Source organism: Anopheles moucheti, chromosome 2, assembly GCF_943734755.1.
Source record: "Anopheles moucheti chromosome 2, idAnoMoucSN_F20_07, whole genome shotgun sequence".
Lineage (NCBI taxonomy): Eukaryota > Metazoa > Arthropoda > Insecta > Diptera > Culicidae > Anopheles > Anopheles moucheti.
The window spans coordinates 67,276,321-67,299,116 of record NC_069140.1 but is presented as its reverse complement, the minus strand read 5'-3'; the positions used below and the strand labels follow the sequence as shown (position 1 = coordinate 67,299,116).

The 22,796-nt window shown below is 40.8% G+C and overlaps 3 protein-coding genes and 1 pseudogene across 3 annotated transcripts; 2 read left to right on the top strand and 2 right to left on the bottom strand.

Moving 5' to 3' along the window:
- Positions 1–5,700: 5,700 nt before the first annotated feature.
- LOC128298268 (probable serine/threonine-protein kinase cdc7) lies at positions 5,701–6,401 on the top strand. Its single transcript, XM_053034016.1, has 2 exons — positions 5,701–5,838; positions 5,901–6,401. The coding sequence occupies exons 1-2, from the start codon at positions 5,701–5,703 to the stop codon at positions 6,399–6,401; spliced, it is 639 nt and encodes a 212-aa protein (XP_052889976.1).
- An 835-nt stretch (positions 6,402–7,236) lies between these two features.
- On the top strand, positions 7,237–9,565 carry LOC128298256 (uncharacterized). The gene is made up of 2 exons (XM_053034004.1): positions 7,237–7,602; positions 9,212–9,565. Exons 1-2 carry the CDS (start codon positions 7,237–7,239, stop codon positions 9,563–9,565), a joined length of 720 nt encoding a protein of 239 aa, XP_052889964.1.
- Positions 9,566–14,945: 5,380 nt separating this feature from the next.
- Positions 14,946–20,640, bottom strand: LOC128298245 (uncharacterized; annotated as a pseudogene).
- Positions 16,931–17,519, bottom strand: LOC128298496 (uncharacterized). Its single transcript, XM_053034246.1, has 2 exons — positions 17,375–17,519; positions 16,931–17,307 (listed from the first exon to the last, which is right to left on the bottom strand). Exons 1-2 carry the CDS (start codon positions 17,517–17,519, stop codon positions 16,931–16,933), a joined length of 522 nt encoding a protein of 173 aa, XP_052890206.1.
- Positions 20,641–22,796: the final 2,156 nt, after the last annotated feature.

Here is a 22,796-nt window from a genome sequence, read left to right as displayed (position 1 = left end):
GCCAACTACCCGGCTGAGCACGTCCCTTCAGTCGTCCCGAATAGTGTGAAGCAGAGGCACAAACGTCAACTGTTGCTTATCCCTGCTCGTCGTGACCACAAATTTACAAACGATCTCGTCGGTCGCACACAGAAGGTCAGCTTCGTTCGACAGGTCACGGGTGTATCCTTTCCTAGATAAGCATTTCGCTCGAGTTCATTGGACCGTCAAATGCTAGCATTTTCCGGCCCAGTTAACGTCCTCTCACGTACACTTTACCTACATTAACACCCGTGCCATTCGAGGCGGACTGCAGCTTGCCGATGGTGCCGTCTGATGTCAGGAACCAGGCGTTTGGCCAGCTCGTCTGCAAAGTGAATCACGGAAGGACGAACACTTTGGTGACGAATTTGGTTTGCTGGGAGGGATAAGTGATTGTGTGCTCCGGTGGCTTTGGCATGCAGAAGTTTTTAAACTCGGAGATCCGATTGATCGCCTGCTCCAAATTTTTCCAACCGCTGCGAACCAAACGCTTCAAATGTTGGAGTTCGTTTTCGAAACGGTACGAAGAAATGGCAGATAATGACCACCCGAAACGAACCACTTCATCGTGCACATGCATCACATTGTGGACGTTACTGGTCATATATCCTACCCCATATACCGTTTCGTAATCCTTCACGAATTGCTCCAGCATTTGACCCGCTAGTGGCCACTGCCGTTACCATCCGACACGTTATCGCAATCGTCAAGGTACGACGAATCCTCCGGCGCTGTCGGATCCACCGGTCCAGGTCATCCTGGCAATTCTGACACGTAACCTAAAAACTAAAACAACCGAACCGTATTGCAAACCGACACATACACCGCACTCGAACTTACTTTCGGCTAGGGCCCGCTTGCTGGTTGTCTTCTGCGGTCACTATTACCCTTTGGTACTTTGCCGACCGACGATAAAATCTACCGGTGCGGCGTTCGCGTCTCAATTCATCGGACGTGGTAGTAGAATTGGAAGTTATAGGTACTAAAAGTGAGGAATATTTAGAATGGAACCGTTGTGTGTTTTCAATCGTTAGCGTTTGGTGTTATTGGGATGACGCTATGGTGGCATTGGATGCTGTCTCATTGGTGGAGCGTTTACCGCGAGATGCCATAATGGTTATATGTATGATTACAATAAATAATATTGTCGTACAATATTTAAAAAATAATAATTTTATTTAATTCATCACATCGTATCGACCATCCGGTACATAATAGACTAATTGTGCATATTATATATCTAGTGGCTTAATCTAATGTACAATCTAATCTAAAATTAACATAACATATTTTCTATCACATCTCGTGGTACCGGATTTGGTTTGAATGCCGGGCGTTTCGTCGTCGCCGATGGTCCCGATGCGATCCCGATGGTCGAACGATCGGGATTCCATAATTGCTCGAACGATTGGGATCCCGACCTTTCGACGCTCGCCACTGCTGCATACTATTGTACTCGCACATTTTACCGCAACAATACGTATATGTGTAAATGAATATCCTACTATTTCGGATTCGTTTCTGTCGCTGTGTTCTTTAGGGAAAGGGGAAAAAGGTATCAATTCTAGGAAAATGATATTTTCTTACTAAATAACCTAGATGTATTTGTTGGATTATTGGATTGTCAAGATTAGTTCAACGCTGTCATCACCTTGGAAGGTACGCAATCTCCGCCGTTGTTCCAAGACACGCAACATTCCGTGCAAATGGAAATTTTCAGTTTTTATGTGAAGCATTTACCACCGCTGCACATCAACGCCACTGCTGAACACAGTGGTACAACGGTAACTGCCTCCGAAGATACGTTGACGGCTTTTTCGCCCATTTCCATGCCGCCACTTGCGTACTTCAGTGACCGTGTAAGTGCGCCACAGCCGAGAGTGAGTGTACCTCAGGCGCCTATTGCGGTGCCGTCACTTATATATTTTAGTGGTCGGTTAGGTGCGTCACAGCAACCGGCAGGCGGTCCACCATCACCTGGGCCAACGTCTCCGCATTCTGACTCCCACGATTTGCGTGGCCACGATTTTTCGCTGCAGCCAGCACACATTACGCCATCGCCTTCACTTGTCAGCCAGAGTGGGCATGCTCATTCGTTGCATCAGCCAGCAGTGGATGATATGGCCAACGTAATGTCTGCGGTGGCTGAAATGAGGGAAGACATCAAAAGAATGTCAGATGGTTTGGCACATATGAACGCTCATATGTACAAATTGACCCGTACAATTGTACAACAGAGTGTGCAGGGAACAGGGATACGCGCAATCTCCGCCGGCGAAACTGTGCTTAAAAGAATTTCTTCTGTGACATCCAAGGAGGAGTTCGATGAACTGGAGGAATTTTTAAGCCACAATAATAATATGGAAAGTATGGTGGCGCAATTAGATTGTTTGGTGCTTCGTCGTGACGCACCAAACCGTTTGAGTGATGCTCTTCATATTATTATTAGTGCAGACTTCTTGGTGCAGTGCCACCTAGCGGTAAATCTGGATCAAAAGTTTCATTTAAACCATATGTGGCTGTTCAAACTCTACTGCTGCGAGTGTCTGGTTTTTCAAGGCAGGAAAGGAAAGAGTTTGAACGAATGTTGAAACTAAAAATTTTCCATGCAGCAGATAGGCTGCGTTTAAAAAACATGCGGAGATGTGCATGTCGCAAACGGACATCGGTAGAGCGGACGCGGGCTAGCCAGTAATCCTCCATCAAAGGTATTACTACCTTTTCAAAAGGTCTTTTCAGGACTTCCAACAATGTCATTTAAAAGAGTATTCGAGTCCTATCCGCATTTCAAACATTAACCGTTGAATCTTTTTTAACAACGAATTTTACATTACACAGGTAATGTGTATGTCCGATGCACGAGAAATTGAGGATCTGTGAAAAAAATACAAATATTGTGCAAAATGATAATTTCAGGCAAAGTGATGGTATTTAACGGTAACGACGAAGGTTTCGGCTCGTCTCGAAAGCCGTTTTTGAATGAGCTTTAAAAAAAAAAATCATCTAGAGTGGATGTTCGTCGTGTGTGTGATGTGGAGACAAGTAGCAACAATTGGATTGCACCACACGAAGAGCTTAGACCGGCTACGGAAATTAAGCGTCGTGCACCCTTTAAAGGACCAGCAAGGACGCCGAAGCAAGTGGAAATGGTTACCGTATGCCCTAGAGAGCAACCTGTTTTACCGCACGCAGCAGCAACGTGTACAGTTTATCAACAGATATAAAGCGTAGCGTTGATAATCTAACTGGAGAAATATCAAACACGCGAAAGGACACTACAAAAATGGAAAAAAGTATAGAAACGTAAGAAGCTATCATTTCAACAGTACAAAATACTGTTTGTGATTGAGACACGGGAAACATTATCGGGTCGCAGTTTGAGTTTAAAAAATATCAAGACCAGATGATCTAGCTGCATTTGAGGAAAGGGTGTCAACGGATGCAGAATATTGTGAAAACTTTGCTGGTTGGCATGATGCGGTCATTATAGAATAGGATCTGTTCAAAAGAATGCACCTGGCATTGGATTTGGTATGTGAAAAATCCTATTTGCCTTTATTTAGTTGGAAAAGCGGTTCAATTCCAGGTGAACGAACAATTCCCATGGCAGCTCAAGGTTCTGTGCTTAGGCTTTTCAAGCAGGTGGCTAGCAATAACTACAGTATAGGAACTGATACAATGGTTCATGATTTTTTCATAAAAAATACTCAGATATGCTAAAAATCGAATCTCGTTACAAAATTCTAATAGATCGCGATGTCATCGAAGGGACACTTTATGAGGCGGTATTTGAGAGCTGCTTTTTAAATTATGTATTTTTAGTTGTATATGTTTAAGTAATGTGATACGTAACCAAAATGACAACATGTTGCAAACTAAATTATTTGACAATCTTTATGTTACTTACGGGAACTCCGACTTGTTCACACGGTTCCGCCGTTTGTTGGATGATCACGCGAAGGTATGATCACCCAGGAGAGACTCTCGCGTAAATCTCAACTAGAATTGAAAGCGTTCAAATCGTTCGGGTCGTGCGAGTAGGCTTTTATCCTGGCAAGCAGAATCAGTTCCCCAGCACACCTTTGTTCAATTCGATTGCAAACACAGCGACTCGATAAGCACCACTCACGGTTTAAGTTGCAATTACAAGTGATTTTATTTAACAATTTTTCCTTCTTATATAGTAACAATGTGTCTTGAAAGTTTGTAAGTGTAGGTGAAAGAATTAGAATGAGATAGAAACTTTCACCTCGTTATTTATCGCTATTGCCTTTTTACCTAAACGAGGTTTACATGAAATCAGGTATGCCATTTTATTGCACCTCGCTAGTCCGAGTGCATCTCGATTCGTATTATTTGCATAGGATATTTTGGTTACCCGCGCATGGCGCGCTCGCTAAGCCCTATTTCGCTTATTAGTTCAGGTGTTGCCTGATTACCCTTAACCGGTACGCTAGCTGACCTACGAATCCTTGGGTATTTTATGACATTACCCTAATGGCGGTTAATGTTTACATGTTTCTCATAAGGCGTGTTTGTTATGAAGTGTAGTTCTTTTTGTTTTAGCCGAGGCGGCGATCTAATTTGCTTAGGATTTTTCTATCCTTCATTACCTGCCCATTGGGCGTGTTCCTTGTATTCTTTACTTGTAATTCCACGCCTTACGCCCTCGCTTGGGCGTCGGACCTTATTGGTTTTTTATCTATATTTTGTCTACGCGCTAGTCCTTTCCTGTTTTCTATGTTTCTTTACGCTTACCTTCTCCGATGCAGGTACGCTCGCTCGATTTACATTCGCGTTCGTAACACTTTATGCGGCATAAATTAAGCTGTTGCGACAAGCATCGGCGTTCTTTCAATGCATTGCATTGCACATTAATGCACAAGCATAATAAAACGCACAAACAGGATTTTCTTTAGCACACTTTATTGGTGGAGCTAAAAAATCACGTCCTCGTTCGCAGGGATAGCTATATAGATTGCCTCTACTCCTGGTCGTCGATAATTTTAGTTCGGGCGTGCTCGGCTCGATCGGTTGCTCCGCTCGATGTGGCGCCCCCTACAGCCAAACGGTCGACACCAGTTGTCCCATTTGAATCGACCGTTGAATAATATTCAACATAAGTCGTTTTGTGCTTTTCTTGACTTTTATCTTTTCCATGTGTATCATATTTCAACAAAAAAATTATCAAACTAATAAACATGTTCAACAAAAAAACCGACACCGCCCTGGTGTAAAGATCTCCCTTAAGAAGACCCTTACGTGCTCATTTCCATTGCCAAACGTCTTCTCCAACGGTGCTAAGATGTCACTTTGGTATTATGACTTTCCGTTTGGCTTCCCGTTTGACACATTCAGACGTTTGAAAATAGTTGACAGAACCTTGTCAAACGGAAAGTCAAAAATTTGCATTACCTGTGACAAACGGCAGCGCCGTTTGAGAAAAAGTTTCCCGTCAGTCGAAAGCAACGGAAAGTACCTCTTGTGTTGAAGAAAAGCAGTGAAAAATGTGATTTGCTAATAAATCGAATAAAATATGAGAGTATTTCATGGTTATTGAAGTAAACATGCAAGCAAACAAGCATAAATCAGTATTTTAACCATTTTTAATTTGTTTGTAATTTGTTGATTTTCAGGGACCAGACAGATACAAGAACTACTAGGATCTAATATGCAAAAATGATTGAAATAATGGAAACTACGCCTGAAATAGCCAGAGCCTTATTCAAAGGCGATCAGTCTGCATTTTGGAGAGAGCTGGCAGAAAACCTTATCTCTGTAGGACCTCCGATTAAAGCTGCAAGAGCGTGGAAAAGGGTATTACCATATTTCAAAATATTATCACAATTGGATACTAAATACTTTTCCTATTTTTTAAGGTATGGTTCGATTATAAATGTGCGGTTAAGAAGAAGTTTCGCGACAACAGAACATCATTAAATGCAACGGGAGGAGGTCCATGCCGCACGAAACCCCTGAACGAATTGGAGGAGCGAGTTTTCAACCTGACAAATTTCAAAGCAACTGTGGCAGGCAACAGCGCTCGATTTGGAATCAGCAGGCCACTACTTAACAATAATAATCACGATAACAACAACAACAACAGCAGCAATAGCAATACTATTGAGTACCAAAACCAAAGCCAAAGTAACCAACAACAAGAGGAGCAACACGAACAACAGGAACAACTCGAACAACAGGAACAACTTGAACAACGAAATAGACGAATTGCAGGACAATCTACTAGAACCAATAGAGTAAACCGAAAATACAGGAACACAGAGGCAGTTATGGAGCAGAATAAAGCAATGCTGGACAACTTTTTAGCGAATTTGCAACTTGTTGAAGTGATACAGCTGGATGAAGGATCAGGGTCTTAGCAAAATCTTTGGAAAATGTCGGCTGTGCTATTACAACGCTAAAATCTGTTCCTACACCATGCTGATAGGTTCTTTCAGTCAGAAACCGTAACGTTGCTGCCAACATTTCTTTCGCAGTTAATCCATTGCTGCTTCTTATGCCCTTATTAGACGAGGGATTTTCGGTTGTCGTCTATCTGTCAAACTGCGCCCGTGTGGGGGGTTTGACACATAAATGCCGTCCTCTCGTGTAATAACGCTAGCTTCTGCACACATGATTTCGTCTGTCACTGACGAATAATTTCATATTTCAATTTTTTGTTTTTCGTGGGTGGAATGAAGTTTTGAAATGTAATTTGTCATTCGTTTGTTATTCTTATTTTTAAGTTGCTATAATAACCCAAAAATTTGTAGTACATTCAATTAAGATATATGCTTAATTCCTTAGCGCGGACGAACCGGTTTAATTCGATCTTATTATTTTCAACATTTTTTCACGGTGGCCCCGATGTGCCTGTCATGAGATGTAAACGGCTATGCGCTCGCATTGCTTATAATCTAACAATTTCTCCCGCGAACCACTTCTACATATGCTACGGACCACAAGGGGTGTGCGAATTACCTACTGGCGACCACTGTTTTACGCAAAAGACAGCTTTTCCCGGTATTGACGATTATAACTTGTCTGTACTATTGGGTAAAGGTATTGGTATTGCTGGGTAAAGATATTGTAAGAAGACGATACAATTCATTTCTCAGTACTGCAGGAGCAAATTTCTCCACTTTGCCTTTTCGTTTGCCCTTTCTTGAAGGCATGAGTGTTGAAAGTTCGTTGAATGAAGATAGGCTGGTAGTAATGCCGAAAGATTTTGATTTGATTTGTGACCTTATCGAGGCGTTCAAATCGAAGCCGTGCCTGTGGGATAAGGCAAACCATGATTTTAAAAACTTGCATGTGAAGCAGGCAGCTTACGATGAGCTGCTCGTCGTCATGCAGCAACATGAACCGGCTGCAACAATACAGTGTTTGAAGAAAAAAATCATGACAACAAAAAAGGGATTCCACACAGAGAACGGAAAAGTTATTAAAAGTGCACGTAGCGGAGCTGGAGCCCATGAGGTTTATGTACCAAAACTTTGGTACTACGATCATCTCACTTTCTTGCGTTCCAGCTCCGAAGCGCCTCGTATGTCCAACATGCAGAGCGACGAAGAGGAAGAGGTAAGTAAAACGATAGATTAAGTTATACGTTCGCATATATATATAAACGCAGTAAAAGTTAGAACCGGCAGAATGATACAAAAATCAAAAGTGTTTAAAATATGTGATCACTGGAACATACTGGGCGTTTGTGAGTACTAGAACAATATAGAGTTTTTATAGTTTTAGATTTGACCGTCGGGTCAGTTGTTTTGAGTGAAGAAGCTCCTTTAAGCCGTATAATCTCCAGATGGCTGCAAGGAAAAATCTTGTTGATACGACGAAGGTGAAATTTTGGATGAGTTGAAAAATGGATCACCTGATTGTACATATCTGTGTAGGTCGGGATTTGTTAGCAGGGCCGCTGGTGGTGCCACCATCTTTTTGGTTTTTGCCTTTTTAATCTCCATTCCGAGATTTTCCACTTCTACTCGATATTTGGTAAGCATCTTATACGTAGAGGAGCCATAAACCGACGTTTTGCAAGTTAGCAGTGTATGCCAGGATCCGGATTAACTCCCCGAGTAGCGTGATAAAGCATAGAACATATTAAAAAGGTAACCTCAGCGTGTTGCTATCTCCATTATAAAAACTATTCCTGAAAAACTAACTTAAACTGCTAGACTTATTAATTACACTAAAGATCTCTAAATCCGAGTTTAAATATCACTAAAGATCAAATTCATTTACAAAGCTTATAGCATATAGAAAAATAAAAAAGTGAATGAAATTTCTAACCACTAATTGCCTAACTGAAAAAAGAAAAAAAACGTGCAAACGTGTTTAAAACCTAAATATACTAGCCTAACTATCAATAATATTGAAAAAAACTAACCATAAAAAGCCCTCTGCACGACTTCGTCCTGCCACTCAACCTGTCCATCACCGTTTACATAATCAACAAATTTCTGTCGCACCGCCTTTGCTTCAGAAACCGGATTTGTTACATGGCTTTGGAGGCTCATTAAACTAGAACTGGGCGAGGAATCAACGTTTCCATTATTAATATAATTATTACATTTACTTCGAAGTTATTAGGGACATGATTCCAAATACATTTTCAATCACCCTACGCGCTCGGGAGAGCCGATAGTTAAATACCCTCCGCGGGTAATTTAGTTGCCTCCGATTGAAAGGTTTTAAAAAAATCCGCCCGTAAGCTAAATGCCTCATCACCAATGAAGGCAAAAGGTAACGTCATCTCGCTATTAGGCGGATTTTCTGGGGCCGGCAAATTCAACTGCTTAGACAGCAACCGTTGGTAGAATTTGGTGTTCATGATGCAACCCCCGTCCGAGTTGCTGCCCGGTGCTCCTACTTCGCACATTATGAAGCGGTAATCCGCATCCGCAACAACCATCAGTATAATACTGTGGTACTTCTTATAGTTGAAGTAAAGTGATCCGCTTATTGGTGGAGGTATTATTCCGACGTGTTTGCCATCAGCTGCACCGAGGCAATTTGGGAATTGCCATTTGTTGTTGAAATCTTTGGCAACATTTCTTCATTCCGTTTCGTTGCGAGGAAGCTAAAATGATTTAAAAAAACATAAAATTTGCTGCTGTGCTATCTGTTTCTTTTAAAAACTGTGTACTGATAGTTTTTAACATTTGTTTATATTTGTTTTTAGATAATCGAAGAGGAAATAGTGGAAATACTCAATCATGAAGAATACAGCACCACATCCGACAATGTCCCGGGACCAACGCAAACTCGAAAGAGGAAGCATGGAGAACCAGAGAATGAGCGTACTTTGAGGAAAAAAGTGATGCAGATGGTGGAAGAATGGTTAGAGAATCGTCAACCTAGCAACCAATTTAGCTCACAACCTCAATCCCCAACGTTCGGAACATTCGTGGACACGGAGATCCGTAGTGTGCCGCCCCATATGCTTCCTTATACAAAAAAACTTATCATGGATGCGATTTGGTTGGGTCAAACCAACAATTTAAATGAAACGTCTCGGATTGAAAAATCAGATTAGTTTAGATTTAGTTTAGAATAAGTTAATGTTGCACTATTTTTTACTGAAATATTATTGAACTGAACTACTATTTAAAGAATTTGCATTACTAAAACACGAATAAAAACTTACCTTCATATAATCTTTGAGCGTTTTGATTATAGCGGTGCAGGTTTCGGGAATTATCAGTGAAAGCATAGGCTGCGAAATTGCAGTTTGAAACCGCAAACACTGATAAGAACTCCCGCTGATCAAAAATCGCAACGTTGCACTCAGCCGCTCGTGTGGTGTGATGGCTGGTCTCATTACCGTGTCCTCCTTTATTATTAGCGGTGTCACTTTCTGCAACAGGAGCAAGTAGGAGTCCTCGACCATTCTGGCAAAATTAAGTCAGTCGGTAGGCTCCAGTCGCAGCTCTGTCATCATGTTTGTGTGTGATAACATGTTCCGCTTCAAAAACATTCGTTTCCGCATCGGTTGGAAGGCAAATAATGCCGCTACAGCCAGCAAAACGTCCTTTTCGATATCCATGCTATATGCGATAGAAAAGCTCACTCAAAGGAAAACAACGCGAATGTAAACAAACCGCCACTTTGACAGATAAACGACTGTCCGAAGCAAATCGGAACCGAGCGTGCTCAATTCCGCCCAGCATGCAAAAGACAGCCGGACGGGCTAACATTGTCGATTTACGCTACAGAGCCGAAGAGTGCACGTGTTTTTAAGGCGTTTTTACTGCATTATGGTCAGCAATTTTATCTTATATGACTTTAAGAAGATTTTAACTAATTTTACAAACACGTTTTATTAACATTCAGACGATTTTTCAACATTTTGCAAGTTTTAGCCCACCTTCGGGGGCACTGCTATTGTTGATGTTGGTACCTTGGGCAGCATATTGGGTGTCACACCGTCATTAAGAAGAAGAAGAAGAAGCTCACGTAAACAACATGAGAGAAGCCGCTGCAGAAACGAACGAGTTTTATCTGCAATTATATAAAATGCAGTTGTTTACATGCAGAAAATAACAATGAGGAGTCTTCTGCATCTGCTACCATAGTGAAAAAAGCATTATTCGCACATTTATCACCGTCATGTTCGTGCAACCGGTACCACCATCATGATCATGCTGCCGGCAGAACCAAAGGAATGAAAGAAATGAACGTGCTGTTTTACCATGATTCAGGTCCATCTTGTACTAGAAGAGGGTCCTTAACCTTTCGATGATCCTTTTACATCGTACAACAGCTCCAGTGCCATCTCACAGTGGTTAAAATGGGTTACAATTTTCATCACCGCATCCGACCTATGAATGTGCATGTGATATTTTTTGTCGTGAAAGTTAAATTATTATCGCACGTTTGGTTGCAAACAGAACTCTTGTTACATTATATTTGCCCCTCCGATGTATTCACAATAGTTTACGCTACGATCACACGAAAACAAGACGAGACAAACTCATGACGGTAATGATGATGCTGTTCCACTGGAATCAGTGTCCGAAAATGCATGTAAAATAGAGACTATTTATACCTTCATTCAATTCAGGAAACACTTTTCGCTGAGGCCGAGGCTTCAACGAAACCAAAATACATACCGACCTTTAACTGCACCATCAATTTGGTGCATCTAGCGCAAATTCATGACGAAGACATACACAGCAGTGCATATTTCGCTTGACTCCATCATGGGTGCTTTTATAGCCCTATATTAGCCCCCAATTCAACACAGACGTAAAAGACAAATACATAACACATTAAAGATTCAAACACATACAATACGAGTTCGATTCTAAATATAGACAGTAAAATGATTGGGGGATGCATAGAAGAAAAAAAGAACTGGTAGGGAATGGTGGGAGAGAGGGGCAAGATGGAACCGAAAATTTTGTTTTTCGCAGCGTTGCCAATTTTTTGGCTACTGCAAATGTCAAAACCTGCCTTAGCCATCGTTATTCGGGCGCCCGACGGTACCAATTTCGGGCGCCATGCGGGAGCATTTTCGGGCGCCCTTTCGTGTGACGTTTGGAGCTTGGGCGATTTTCGGACCGTCGTTTATCTGTCAGACACGCGATCGGCAAAAATGACAGATAGACGACAACCGAAACTCCCTCGTCTAATAATGCCCTTATTAGACGAGGGATTTTCGGTTGTCGTCTATCTGTCATTTTTGCCGATCGCGTGTCTGACAGATAAACGACGGTCCGAAAATCGGAATTGAGCACGCTCGGTTCCGATTTGCTTCGGACAGTCGTTTATCTGTCAAAGTGGCGGTTTGTTTACATTCGCGTTGTTTTCCTTTGAGTGAGCTTTTCTATCGCATATAGCATGGATATCGAAAAGGACGTTTTGCTGGCTGTAGCGGCATTATTTGCCTTCCAACCGATGCGGAAACGAATGTTTTTGAAGCGGAACATGTTATCACACACAAACATGATGACAGAGCTGCGACTGGAGCCTACCGACTGACTTAATTTTGCCAGAATGGACGAGTACTCCTACTTGCTCCTGTTGCAGAAAGTGACACCGCTAATAATAAAGGAGGACACGGTAATGAGACCAGCCATCACACCACACGAGCGGCTGAGTGCAACGTTGCGATTTTTGATCAGCGGGAGTTCTTATCAGTGTTTGCGGTTTCAAACTACAATTGCGCAGCCTATGCTAAGCATATATCTTAATTGAATGTACTATACATTTTTGGGTTATTATAGCAACTTAAAAATAAGAATAACAAACGAATGACAAATTACATTTCAAAACTTCATTCCACCCACGAAAAACGAAAAATTGAAATATGAAATTATTCGCCAGTGACAGACGAAATCATGTTTGCAGAAGCTAGCGTTATTACACGAGAGGACGGCATTTATGTGTCAAACCCCCCACACGGACGCAGTTTGACAGATAGACGACAACCGAAAATCCCTCGTCTAATAAGGGCATAAGGGCATAACGGGAAACTAGAATGCAAATGTGCTTTCCGTTTGGTTAGAGCGTTTCGTAGCAGTTGCCTAAGTAATATTAGGCTATATTCTTGAGGAACTACACACAATTAATACGTATTTCACACAATATTGTCGAATAAAATCGACCGCTGTTTTCACTCCTAGCGATTATAATGCTCTTTCCATCAAGACGGAGCTGTCAAAACGCTTGCGTCAAAGGCTCAACGTCAAACATTGACATTTGAAACAGCAGCGGTGTATTATTAAAAAAAATCCCAAGCTCCAAACGTCACACGAAAGGGCGCCCGAAAATGCTCCCGCCGGGCGCCCGAAATTGGTACCGTCGGGCGCCCGAATAACGATGGCTAAGGCAGGTTTTGACATTTGCAGTAGCCAAAAAATTGGCAACGCTGCCAAAAACAAAATTTTCAGCTCCATCCTTCCCCCCCTCTCCCACCATTCCCTACCAGTTCTTTTTTTCTTCTATGCATCCCCCAATCATTTTACTGTCTATATTTAGAATCGAACTCGTATTATATGTGTTTGAATCTCTAATGTGTTATGTATTTGTCTTTTACGTCTGTGTTGAATTGGGGGCTAATATAGGGCTATAAAAGCACCCATGATGGAATTAAGTGTTATATGCACTGGTATGTATGTCTTCGTCATCAATTCACACAAGATGCACCAAATTGATGGTGCAGTACAAGATCGGTATGTATTTTGTCTCTATGTATGTAAATAGTCTCTATTTTACATTCATTTTCAGACACTGATTCCAGTGGAAAAGCATCATCATTACCGTCATCAAACCGTCATGAGTTTGTCTCGTCTTGTTTTCCTGGGATTGTAACGTAAACTATTGTCAATACATTAGAGGGGCAACTATTATGTAGCAAGAACTCTGCTTGAAACCAAACGTGCGATTATAATTTAACTTTTACGACGAAGCCCCATTTATAGGTCGGATGCGGTGAAGAAAATTGCAACCCATTTTAACCACTGCGAGGCCATCTCTGGAGCTGTTGTGCGATGTACAAGAATCATCTACAGGTTAAGGACCCTCTTCTAGTACAAGAAGGACTAGAATCATGGTGAAAAAGCACATTCATTTCTTTCATTCCTTTGGTTCTGCCGGCAGCATGATCATGACGGTGGTACCGGTTGCACGAACATGACGGTGATAAATGTGCGAATAACGCTTTTTTCGCTATAGTAGCAGATGCAGAAGACTCCTCACTGTTATTTTCAACATGTAAACAACTGCATTTCATATAATTGCAGATAAAACTCGTTAGTTTCTGCAGCGGCTTCTCTCATGTTGTTTACGTGAGCTTCTTCTTCTTCTTCTTGATGACGGTGTGACACCCAATATGCTGCCCAAGGTACCAACATCAACAATAGCAATGCCCCCTAAGGTGGGCTAAAACTTGCAAATTGTTGAAAAATCGTCTGAATGTTAATAAAACGTGTTTGCAAAATTAGGTAAAATCTTCTCAAAGCCATATCAGATAAAATTGCTGACCATAATGCAGTAAAATGCCTTAAAAACACGTGCACTCTTGGACTCTGTAGCGTAAATCGACAATTAGCCCGTCCGGCTGTCTTGCATGCTGGGAAAAAACAAAGCTGGTTGTAGGCGGATATTTCGTGCGTTACAATTATTTAGCAATTGTAAGTAAATTGTTTGCAATTATAATTATAATTATAATTTTTTGCAACTGTTAATCTGTTGTTACAATCGAGCATTTCTCTGTTTGTACTACCAGATGGCAGCGAAACAAATTTTGGAAGCCATTTCAGTTTGAGAGCAGCGCATTGAGGAAAACAAAAAGCAGACGTTTAAATTAACAACAGCTGTAGTGGAGATGAAAATGCTGCTAAAAAGTGTTTTACCAACAAATGTAACTCATTTGGCGTCCATTTCATCCACCAAATCGACATCAAATCGAAATAGCTATATGATTCAACGTCCAATGTTTCATGGTACAGAATTGACCTGCAAGGAACAGCTAGATTCCCTAGAAATCAGTCTTTCTTTGCCGGAAAACTTTCGAATTATGGAGCATTGGCTGAAGGAGGAAATTAAAAGCAATAATCCAAAACAACGCACTCACGAAGCAATTGTTAAAATATTTTGCAGAACTTTTTTTACTGAATGTAGTTGGGCCGGTGCTCCCAAAAGCGGATATAATTCGAAAGTAGGTTTAGTAAAGTACCCGAATGTAATTAAAGTGCTGAGGGCGGTATGACAATTCGATGATGTGAAAGAATTCGACACTTATTTCAAATGCAAACTTTATAATGCGAAAAGTGCTTGTAAATCAAAAGGCATTAGAAGAAGTGTTGTACATAAAGAACATAAGCGAAAGATAGTTAAGTTAGATAATTAATTTGTTTTTCGTTTAGATTTTAAGTTAGGTTGCTCATTAGTCGCTGTTAATAATAAGTTCCTTATATGTATAATCTACCAGTTAAGTAGTTAGATAGAGAACGTTACACGAATTTCCAATGAATGATTTGAACTGAATTGAATTTTTTCAAATATTAGTAGTACAATTTACTCGCCTAACTTATTGATTATTTAACCTAAATCATACAACACGTAGCTAAATGCAAAGCATTTCCTCCTTCCCTTTTGCCTTATCCCGGGCATACTCGGTTACATTAATTTTCTAATGTATCCAATAATATACTTTATGCATAATTAAATTTATTACACTGGGACATTGGGTGGAAAGGTGTGAAGCAGGGGAGAGAGCATAATTGATTTGGGTTGAGGAGACCATTGCACGGGAAGCTGCGAAAGAGGACAGCTGGGAAGAAAAACGGGCACTAATTTACATTTAATATTAGTTGAAGGCAGTTCTACTCTTCTAGTACAAACATTTATCTCTACTTCAAAAATGTATAATTCTGTACAAGAAATATTGAAAGTTTCCACACTCGCAGTATCTAGAAAGGAAACATCAAAAACCTTTTCCCATTAGGTTACTTCCAAACCTACAATGGTATATGATAGCGGCATACATTTTGTTGCTTTTATATACCTAATTATTTTGTTATTTTGTGTAAGGAACCAACTATCCTGAAACTGTGGTCTCAGCAGAAAATCAGCCGCCACTTGAACACGGCCTTTCTTTTTTAATTTTGGATAAGTTGTTGCATTACGGTGAATAGCTTTACAAATTACGCTCTGTTCAGTTAGCCTGCCAGCAACCTGTTCCACAACTTTTGTCCCCGATCGAACACATGGTTTTATGAACCGCATGTTGTTTTCAAATGCATATGCTGAAAATGAGTCAAGCGGTCCCAATCGCTCAACATCGTCAGCAACGTGTTGGAGGTTATGTATGTTGCTTGATACATATGACAAGCCATAATACTTGCTAAAATCTGTAACAAATTTATCAACCATTCTCTTTGCTAGTGTCCAAAGGAGTTTGTATTCCACGGTACTGAAAATGGTAGTACCGCAAAAATAAAGCAGGTAATGACCATAAGCTTCGCTCTGCATAAAATCTTTATACACCACAATGCTTATATAATGGTGAAAGGTTCTGAATTTCGTAGCCTTCCACAAAGACTTTTCATTGAGGTGTCGCATTCGGCGCGGTATTTCCGAAGGGAGTCGTGTGTTGATCATGAAAGCAGATACCACTTCTTTCTGCCGAGGAAACATATGGATAAAATATTTTTTATCGAACTTATTGTCCGTCACATCTCGAGAATTTTTTTACTGGAGCCTTCGTCTATCAAATGCAGGCGATCACAACTAGGGACATCCTTCATCATATTGAAAGATCTTATGTTTTCCAAGGGTGACCATCCTGTGTGGTGCTCTGTATACACTCTGTTTCTAAACTCCTCATCCGTACGGGGCGAAGCATTCACTTAATCAAAAACTACAGTCCTACCTCTTCCTGCCCGTACGGATTTGCCAACAGTTGTGCAATGTAAGCACCCATGAATCCCATTGAAGTAAACCTTTGCTGTAATAAAATTAAGTAGAATAACGAGTGAGTTAACATGTTAGCCTAAGAAATGCAGTTCAATGCAATGCTGACAAAATACCTTTTAAAAATGCACGCATAGGTGCATCTGCAATAAAGACGCGCATATTAAATGGCACTACTTTATCCCCGAGCTTTAAACCATTTTCCTGGAGGTCGTTTATTTCCATCACCAGTGGTTGAAGGAATTCTTCTAAACTGTCCGGTTTCGACGATCCACCAAAAACACCAACTACAAAAACCGGAAGATTGCTCAACTCTACCACTCTTATTTGAAATGGTAAAATATTTTTGCGACACTTGCGAAATAGTGGTAGCCCATCAATTGACACGTCTATTGAAATTTGTGCCACGTCTGGAACTATATTTCTAAAAGCAGATAAAAAAATATAAGTAATGAAGTAATGTCCAATAATTCATGCATACTTACTCAAAATAACTAGCGAGCACTGGCTGTATCCCTCGATACCACAACTGTCCGCCATTTATCGGCTTAATTTGTTGGCCGACGTGTGGGGGAGTTTTCAATAAAGTTTGTGGTGGTTTTGGAACAGGCGCTTGAAAGTGTTTCCTTAAGATAGCTAGAATAGCTTTCGTAACGAAGCGCGACAGTCTACATGTAATAACCAGATGCCGTAAGGCATCAGTTAAGGATAAGTTATTTACAAAATTTAAACCATCGTCCTCATCGCCATCCTTCGTATCCTCTACTGCATTATTTTCAACACCACCAACAAAATCATCACTAAACAATGAAGAGCTAACATCTGCCAATATTTCCGAAGGGTCTGGAGTATGCGATTCTGAAAAAACATAAAACTATGATATGATAACTGTATACTGCATAAAATAACTAACAAACAAACTTGCCTAATTGTACATCCGGCCACGGAAAATGTACCGAAGAGAAATTTACATTAGATAGCTGCTCGTCGCATTTTCTGTCCAATTCTTCTAACTCTCGCTTTCGTTTGCGGTAGAAATTTCCGTCCTTTTGCAGCTGTGATGAATCCATGCTAAACCCCTCTTATAAATACATATACTTACCGGTCAAAACTCAAACAAATAATTTCACTCGCTTCAAATGTCACAACACAATATAAAACAACACTTCCAAGGTTGCGTAAGAAGAAGAGCTGCACGATGAACCGAATTGCCTCTTTTTTTTGTGTAATAGTATGTGTGTGAGTCATATATGGGATACGCGTTTCTTGGTTTGTGAGGTTAGGAAAAACGTGAAACAGCCAAAATCACATGAAAATTGAGTGCCGACACTCAAAAAGAGTGACTATTTCCGCGGGGCGTCTTCGCTATTGTTCGATGATAACTACATTGTATTCCACTGTGACCGCAATCCACACAAGAGCAGCTGTACTCGTGGCGGTGGAGTACTCATCGCCTGTAAATCATCTTTCACACACCAGTGGCCTGTCGCCGCCTCTCTCGAGTTTGTACTATTATGGATTAAGCTCTCTCACTTAGTACTCTTCATTGGCTGCATGTACATACCACCAAATCGTGTAAACGCAGACACTTTCACGTTATTGAGTGACGAGCTGAATATGGCCTCTGTTAAATGCACCAACAAAGACATGCTTAACCTTTTTGGCAATACCACCTTACCCTCTCTCGCTTGGGTACCTGAGTACCATTCATCCCCCTTCCCTGAAGAATCCCAGTATTAAAAATATTAGTTATAGAAAAACAACATATGTACGAAGTGGATTGATGCTACAACAGTGACAAAGAATTGCATAATTCCTAACAAAAGAAAGCTATGTAGTTAAGTTTGTGGGATTTATCACTTTTAGTATACTACTATGAAACGGCATAGCCAATAGTATGCCCTGCAGATAATTTGAGAGAGAACTTCTCCGTATTTTCGCCTTATTCTGACCTTATTGGAAGAACCAGAATAAGGCGAAGTAAACAAGGCGTGAAAGACGTCACTCCAATTTCCATTAGAATGGCGACTCATCCCTTGTTAACTGTCAAAATGAAAATGCAAAAACATGCGTGCTTTTGACATTTTATTCAAATTACATCTTCGTTCGAAATCTGTGGTGTTGGCGAGTTGTTTGCTTTTGTGCCTCTGAAAAAAAAATTAAACTAAAATGCAAAAAGTAATGCAAAAATCACTAAATTAAAAAAAACGGATAAAAAGGGGATAAAAAAGCGTTTGCTGTTCCGAACTTAAACGAAAAAATAAAAAATAATTATTTAGTATTTAATAATGATTATTCAGCATAGTTTAGTTTTAATTAGTTAGGTCCACAGGAATCCCACAGGTTTTTTTTATGAGGAGTCCATCGTTTAATTTCTTTAAATTTACGCATTAAAATCCCTTGCACAAGGAGTTGCACTACAAAAAACCAGGTGAAGACGGTCCACAACTACGAATCATATCAAAATTGTGCATATCTTCCAAAGGTCCAAAGGTTCTTAAAGATGATCTTTGTACACTCGTTGTATGAAGCATACGGTTGTACCCAGAGCGGCGTTCACGGAATCAAAGATTGCTTTGTGAAGTATTCCCCAACAACGGAATAGTTTAAGCACCCATGCTTTCCGTTATAGTTTGTAGTTGCTGTAAAAGGAGAGAGAAAAAATTAACATATGTTTTGAACAATATAAAACTGTTTTTCTTACCTTTGGCAAATGAATGCTGGAGAATAGGCGACAAAAACGCTTAGGGCGAAACGCACCATGTTGCGTCACGCAACAGGCTCTTTTCGGATTGATAACTGAAAGGTCTTCCTTCCACACACGTTAATTTAACACGTTATATTTCACCGAGTTAAAACATTTACATGTGTTTTGCACTAGCGAAAAAGAGGGCCGAATGCACGCTGACACGTGCTTATATCCCTACGGACGTCAACCCAGCCTCTCCTTTCATCGCTCCAACGTCACCTGCTGCACCAATGTCACATTTAATGCAACTGCACCTGCAGCACCAATGTCACATTTAATGCAACTGTGATGATCACATTGCATGCAACTGTGAGCCGATTTGTGATTTCACAAAACAGTCATCTGTGATCGTGGCCTGTCAAAAAAGTCAACCAAAATCAAAATCGAAATCGTTTAAAGGAGCTGTCAGTGCGTTTAAATACACCCTTATTGTAGCTTCTTCCAGCACTAGGCTAGTTATGTACAGCTCGTTTATTTCGTCTATCAGCGGTCGCAGAAATGTTTCGTTGTTATCTGGTTTCGATTGACCGCTATAGATTGCAACAATCATCACAGGCCAATCTGGTTGATCCGCTATCTTTAGCAAAATAGGCCAAAATTGTGTTTTCGATCTGTTGTGCAGCGGAAGGCCATCAACGTTTAAGTCGAACTGTAGAATCGGCGGCACGTTTTGGTGTTTCCTAAATAATGAAATAACAGCTGTTTTTAATACGCTCATACGTAAGGTGAAACAATCGAACGAATCGTGAATCAACACTATCGAATTATCGTTGATTTACTTACTTTAGCTCAACAGTTAGGCAATGGCGTATTCCATGGTACCAAAATTTTCCGCTTCCTATATCTGAGAGGATAGCAGGGTTCCGCTCCGTCCGTAAAATGGTCCTGGGATCTTTCGGCAAGTTAGGATGCGTTGTGGCACGTAGAATTTTTAACAACAACCTAGTTGATGCGTGCGACTCGTTTCCAGCCAGCGCCCAATACTTCAAGCATTCTTCGCTAGTCATATTAGCGAAGTCGGGATCATCGTCTTCATCTTCATCGGATTGCCCTTCAGTATGTTGAAAAAAAAATCATCATCAGATTCCCATTCGTCAAATACGTTTTGCTCATCGTCCGTGATTGCTTCATTGTCATTATTGGATGAACCTTCTACAGCACAATCATCCACAGCATAATCCGAGACAAACTGCTGGCTCGAAGCAGGTACTAAAATCACATACAAATTTTATTCACACTTGAAAACTTAACACTTCATAGCTTAACATACCTTGAAGCTCAGCCTCTGATAGCGGAATGGCAATGTTCTCTAACTTCTCGGGTTCTTGCTGGATTCTTGCAGCTCGCCTGTACAAAACGCCAGATTTACGTAGAGACTGCAATTGGCTATTGCTTCCGCATAGTTCGTTCATCATACGTAGTTTCTTTTCGTAAGAACTCATTTTATCACCACGAAACAATACTTCTTAGTCGTAAGCTGGTAAAACAAGCCCCCGCTTTACACTGTACGTTTCTCAGCAAATGAATCTGTAAATAACAAGGAACTTAAATCTCGGACGTTTCACATTATACTGAACTGCACTTTATTGAAAACCTCCTGCTCAACTGCTACCTCCGTTTCAAAGTATATGCAGGAGATCGTGATTCTGGTGGCGCATCGGCCTGTTAGTGGGTGCTTGAGTATGAATCCCAGAATAATGCCGGTCTACTTCTCTTATACAAACAGTATCGTGTAACCACTGACTTATCTCTTTCTCTTTCACAGCAATCGATGAAGTTGAATCTACCATAACGTCAGCTATTTCACGTGCGATTGCAGTTCGCGTTTGGCTTCGCGAGCTCTCGTCACCAACTCGTTCAGGGTCTCGTTTCGCGTGCTTGATGATGATTAACGACGTTGAAGAAATTTTGACTTTGTGTGTGAGTTGCAAAGTATCGCAATTGCTTGGTAGCCTTATCCAACGTACAACCAGACGAAAAATTGTCGGCGAAGCAGCTGATGTTTTAAACATAAAAAACATTTCAACTGATTGGAATGAAATTAAAGAAGCCCTACTTTTACATTACGGCGATAAAAGAGATTTATTTACGTTGGATTTTGAGCTCACCACAATGCGAAAAGAAAAAAGTGAAAGTGTACACTTATATTACCATCGAATAAACGAAATACTTGCTCTTATCATAGCACACCTGCAAACGAACGAAAAATATACAGATAATGCACCAATACATTCGCAATTTTTTAGTGAAAAAGCATTACACTCCTTCATGCGTGGATTAGACAGGCCATTGTCCTTCATCCTGAAAACAGCTGCTCCATCAAGTTTAAATAAAGCTTATCAGCTTTGCCAAGAATATTACAATACTGAAATGCGTTCCACTTCGGACCGGTTCGGATCTCATAGTAGACCCGATCTTTGCAGCCAACCGGTTCCGAAGCCTCGTAGTATTTTTAATCCAATGCCTCTCCCGAGAGAATCAACTGGCTTTGCTCCACGCACAGCAACCCAGTGCGTACCAAACTACCAGCTGAAAAGTAATAACCGTTATCAAGCACCCACACAAATGGAAGTGGATGAAAGTGTGCGATTTGATAACAGGTCAAGCTATGGCAACTGAAGCAGAATGTATTACTATTATGCTAGAGGCACACAGCTTGGGGCATTTTCCGTTGGAGAAACATTTCTTCAAGCAGGAAACAGATCTGAAGGTTCACTTTGAGGTGCTCTGCATGGCTTCAATAATAGTATCTCCGTCATTAGGTTTGAACCCGGTTACCATCAGGAAAATTTTTGGGAATAATGTAAGGAGTCGTGAGGGATCAATTGTTCAGTTAGCTGATGCTCCTGAGTCTCTCATGAGATTATTTTTCAAGATGATAAAGAAGCCAGACTACCTGTGCTATCTCAGCAAATGCTGCTCAGAAATGGTGAAAGGCCCGATGAGAATAGAGATGTATCCTCAAAATATCGTTGACTGGAAGGAATTGGTTACAGATGTGATTCCGGCAGGGAGGACTTCTAGAAAGACTTCGATCACAATGAGCGATGATGACCGTCTCTGTGAACCAGAAAAACTACACTTAGACAATGAGCCATGTACCGAAGATGAGGTAGAAGAATTCTTGAATAATCTGGCTAAAAATGCAAACAAAGAGGGAGAAGACGCAGAACTGTACTGTTTTAATAAAGGCAGCGATGTTCCATTCAGACCAGAATACGGGGAAAGAAAGTTCCGGAGTGATAGTCCTATTGAAAGGACAGGACCGATTTCAGATCTCATCTGGACCGTTCTCCCGTTGTATAGACTGACTATCTTACAGCGAGGTAAATTAAGTCAGGTATGCCAGTTCCGGCAAGGAAGGAAAAAATTTCAACAATAATATAGACGAGGACGTCTATTCTTTGTAACCCCCGAGTAGTTAACCATCATATGTGTGAGTCCGCATCACGCAGATCTTTTTATCTCATTAGTATCTATCACCCATATATTTATAAATTTAGATTATAGTTAGGCTAGGTACTGATAGAATAATAAATCGGAGAGGAGTCATAATACTGTACTCGAGGTGTCTACATCTACTTCGTTCTATCCGAAA